Below are 5,000 nucleotides of genomic sequence, written 5' to 3'. Positions count from 1 at the left end.
AATACCACTTCAGTTAATTAGAATTTCACTTCCTGCAATCTTGCTTGCTACTAGCTGTATTGAATGTGCAAATGACAATAATGAACAATGAACATTGCATTTTAATACCATGCACTGAACTACTCAGCTACTGTTTTTGTCAGGGTTATATTTTTCACAAAGACAAACAAATGCCTTATGTATATTTAATTGAATACACATAAATAAACCATAGCACGGTGGAACACCCATTCAAGAGCAAAATGTACAGTATTTCCTACCGCAAACATTTTAGTAAACACAGCTTATAGTGTTGCTTCTGGAAGCAAGAAAAGGCTGGGAAATATCACAAGGTGGCTTCTGTCACTGTCAGTAGGACTGAAACGGCTATCTTCAATAGCATGTGCATAGCGACGTGAAACGGATGACATTTCCCTTCAAAGACTTATATCAGTGGAAAGAAAATGGGTGAAAGGCGGGATGAAAGGGTCTTTCATCAAACTTTTTTGACACATGCACGCACGCACGCACGCACGCACGCACGCACGCACGCACGCACGCACGCACGCACAGGGTTTTGATGGTTTTAATCTCTTTTTATTTATTTGTATTTATTTATTTTCATTACACTGCAGTGTGATTTATGTACCAGTCTCTGCCCACTTGCAGTGCAGTCTCATTTATCATGCACATTCAGAAATAATGATTAGCGTGTTTGTATTTTGTCATGCGTGTTTCTTCCTGGCTCATTTCCTCACAGTCCCACCCCCTCTCTGTACAGGGCATCGCAACGCTCACTCACTCACTGATGGTTCTTACAAATTACAATATTTTACTGTGTACCCCAATTCCTCCCTTCTCTTTATCACCCCACCTATTACTCCCACTTTCTCTTTCTCTCTCTCTCTCTCTCTCTCTCTCTCTCTCTCTCTCTCTCTCTCTCTCTCTCTCTCTCTCGGTTTCTTCTACTGTCAGTGGTAGATTGGTTGTGTTCTGTTTATTTGCATGCATTGTGCTTAATGTATGCCCATGATGAAGGCCTATCGACCCACTCCTCTCAGCAGCCATCCATTTAGCTCACTCCTTCCACTCTCCCTCCCCACATGTCACACACTCCCCACGTGAAAGGGCAGGGGTTGCATTCTCAGCTATAGACCTCTGGGTTATACTGTACCAGATAGGAAAACCTATATTCACATCATTTAATTGCACTAGGCAAGATCCATGTTATATTCATGTGTTTAAAATGAATTCATTAATTATTATGCCCACATACCAGTATGGCAGTTGTTTTTTTGTATTCTTTTTTAGACAAAAGTCATCAGCTCTTAGCTATAAACTAGTAGCCCATTTTGCCAATACATTACCCATTAGCTAAAAGCTATTAACCTGCAGTGTCAACCAACTGTTGACACTCCAATGAAACTTGCCTTCAGCAGGAATGCTACTAGGTATAAAATATACCCACAATAAATCTCTGCTATTGAATAGAAACCATGAAAAATACAAGGGCCTTCTGTTGCTCATTGGAATGAGACCCATTGAGGTTTGTGGGAAACGACTCAGCCAAAGGCTCCAGACAGTTTTCGCCAATGTCTGTCTGTGTGTGTAGTCCAAATTCCCAAATTCAAGTCAAATTTCGTATTCTTGTATTAGATTAGCTATTTTCGTTATTTTAGAAAACAAAATTATAATCTTTGGCTATAATGACATGCCCAAAATAGGGGCACCAGGTATAGAATTAGATTTCTTAGGGCATTTCGTTTGTGGACACCTCGACACAAAGCCGTGGCTATGTGTCGATGTCGTCTGCATGTCGTCTGTGCGGCTATGTTTTCAACCATGATGCACGTGTTTGTGTCCTAGATGGCTCAAGACGAGGGCAGCCCTGTGCGGGGCTTTGGCGTGGTGGAGTATGAGAGTGCGGAGCAGGCGGAGGCTGTGCTCATAGAGATGGACAGAACGCTGGTGGGAGGACAGGAGATCCGCCTCTCTCTCTGCACCCCAGGCACCTCAGGGCGAAGCACGCTGGCTGCACTCATCGCTGCACAGGGAGTGGTATGTATGGAACAAATGCACACGTCCATGCATTCATGTGCACATACCTACACATACAGTACAGAACAGTACATGCATGCATGCATGCATGCATACATGTATGTGCACATATGGTATTACTGCGTACAAATTAGGCATGTCCGATATTTACTTTTTATCGATATCCCGATATAGAGCGTCGCAGTCCCGCCCCCTTTCATGACGATGTCAGGCCCAGGAAATAATTCCCAATGCATTTTCCCCATAGACATTTCAAAAAGTATTTATTTAAAGACCTTTTAACTCCCTCCGCGCCATTGCCGAAGATTAAAGTCAATTGGAGCCTAATTTTGATACTGACGCTTAACGCCATTGCCGAAGATTAATGGCAATTGCCCTTTTATAGTGCATCCGATCGATCGAGCCATAATGCTACTTACGTTAGCCGGTTAGCTAGCTATGTTGTTAGCACAGCACTGGATCGTCCATCTTAGATCGTCGTCGCCATAATAATCCATTCTATCCATTTCTTTCAATCGCCTGTATCTCCTATTCCTTGTCCCAGATGGCATTTTCAACAGCGTTTCTTTGACGGCACAGAGCCGGCGATGTGGAGCTCTCTGTGGAGCTCTCCGGCATAGATCGATCATGTAAACAAGGCCTCCCCAGGCTCCGTCGAGCTTGCTGGGATAATTCACTTCCGGTCGACTGAAAATGTGGCTTTTCAAAATAAGAGCTCGACTGGAAAAAATGCTGGCGTGAATTAGGTCCTAATTTTTGTAAACGGCTTTACAGCAAAATGTTGGGGGTAGGCCTATTTTGTTTTAATTTTGGTGTAATTTTGGGCCCCCCAAAAAAGAGAGAGAGAGAGAGAGCGAGAGAGAGAGAGAGAGAGAGAGAGAGAGAGAGAAAACGGACGGACGGACGGACGGAGAGAGAGAGAGAGAGAGAGAGAGAGAGAGAGAGAGAGAGAAAACGGACGGACGGACGGACGGACGGACGGATGGATGGACAGACAGACAGACAGACAGGTCGCTGTGCATGGCAGGCTTAAGGCTTTCCACAGCTACCCCACAACACAGCGTAGCGTCACTGTCATGTCTGCAGTGCAGACAGCAGAGCAGAAGCTCTCAATGTTTTAACCATAATAATAAATATACAATAACTAAACATAAATTTCACTTGAATTGGAATGCAATACTTTTTGAAAACATTTTCCGTCCGTTGGACTTAGCCCAACGGTAAGTCCGCCTCTGCCTGTACTTGATCAGTTCTTTTTTCCCTCAACGCCAAATTGCTGAAAATAGCTGATCCACAAGCGTCACAATGCGACCTGCTATTTTTGCTGAATGTTTCCCCAGAATATGGACGCTAGAGTTAATGTGGTTAATGCTGATTGTAACCTTTCCAAAGAGACAAGCCAGATGTTAGGTCTTTTTTTGTCCAGTTGGAAAGGCCCCTGTCTCTCCTACAGGTTATCAGGGTGGAAGAGATGCACTGACAGTATAATTATAGTTCTATAGAGTAGACCATCTCTGTCTGCTTGAAATAAACCACACCCTCACACACCAGCAGCAACACATTCTGACACGCACAATCTAACAGACCCATTATCTAAAGAACACAGACACACATGCACACATATAAGTGGCCCTACAGTATGTGTGTGAAGATGAGCATGTACGTTATATGTACATGAATGCATACACGCACGCACGCACGCACGCACGCACGCACGCACGCACGCACGCACGCACGCACACACACACACACACACACGCACACAGTCACACTGTAGTCCAGTTTCGTTGCTCAGCACTCACTAAGACAGAAACACATGGAATGAATGAACCCAACCCATAGAGTAGGTTTACAGTATGTGCACAATAATAACTCAATCATAATCCAATTAAGGCACCCGATCCGATTCCGATCATTTGATTTTGATACCGATACCGATCTTTCCCGATCCGATCTTTATATTTTTATATAACACTTATGCCATATCACAATATTATAATATCCTAATGCATGTCACTCTAGTCTAGTCTGTTGTGTTGCCTTTACATTTTTGAAAGGTAAAAATGCTTTTATTAGAATTACTGTCATTGTGGGTTATTTTCTTTCAAAATAAGTCAAGTTAAAACTCTTAAAGAGTATCTCTCATTCAGAGAGAGTACTACAGACACCTATGCCATCATGCAGCAGGGGTTGCATTTCCTTTGTTTTCATCATAATCTTTCACGCTTCTGAGTGTGACTAGTCTTTGTTGATCTCTGACTGGGACCATGAAGGAAAACAAGTAGCATAAACACAACAGTTTTTACAAAATCTCATTGCTCATCTTTCTCATCTTTCTTTGAGATTTACATTTAAAATCCGATCTTTTCTCCCCGATTCCGATCTTTTGAAAATCATGAGATCGGAGCCGATTTCCGATCACCCGATCCGATCGGGACAACCCTAATGAAAATGGTCTCCTTACCCTGATCTTAATTGGAGTGAGGTCATAATCATTATAAACATAATCTGATTAACATCACTTTCAAGTAGGGATATTTTAAACCCATTAGTTCTTTTTTGTATTTGTATGTACACAGGCATACAATTTCACCAAATAAGTTTGGTTAATAAACTGGGTTATTAGTCAAATTAATGCAACACATCTACTTTTAGGCAATTGCCATTCCTTGAAAATAAATGTCCCTGTGAAATGTCTGTTTAGATTAGAATAGGCTACACGACTAACAGTGGTAGAACAACTGTTTCAGATCAAGAGTTTATTTTCTCCCACAGAGGTCTAGCCTTGAATTCAAAGGCAACAGCATAAGGGGGAAAATGTGTCGTGATAATGTTCCTGTGCTCTGAATGCCAGCACGGTGAATCAGCTGAGGTATTTCATCAGAGAGATGAATTTAACAAAGAGAAGTGAAACGAGAGGTTAAAGGACTAGTGTCATACTTCTGTCAACCAACTGTGTCATG

General features: G+C 42.4%; 1 protein-coding gene across 1 annotated transcript in view; it reads left to right on the top strand.

The window, feature by feature from the left end:
* The window catches only part of raver2 (ribonucleoprotein, PTB-binding 2), a 107,928-nt gene that overhangs the window by 73,302 nt on the left and 29,626 nt on the right, over positions 1 to 5,000 (top strand). The window contains exon 5 of the mRNA XM_079504940.1: positions 1,846 to 2,037. Within this exon, the coding sequence (XP_079361066.1) occupies positions 1,846 to 2,037 (192 nt within the window). The remainder of the gene's footprint in view (positions 1 to 1,845; positions 2,038 to 5,000) is intronic.

The sequence above is a fragment of the Electrona antarctica genome, assembly GCF_951216825.1.
Source record: "Electrona antarctica genome assembly, chromosome: 7".
In the NCBI taxonomy this organism is placed as follows: Eukaryota; Metazoa; Chordata; class Actinopteri; order Myctophiformes; family Myctophidae; genus Electrona; species Electrona antarctica.
The sequence above is the reverse complement of the archived record's forward strand: the minus strand, read 5'-3'. Positions and strand labels throughout refer to the sequence as shown.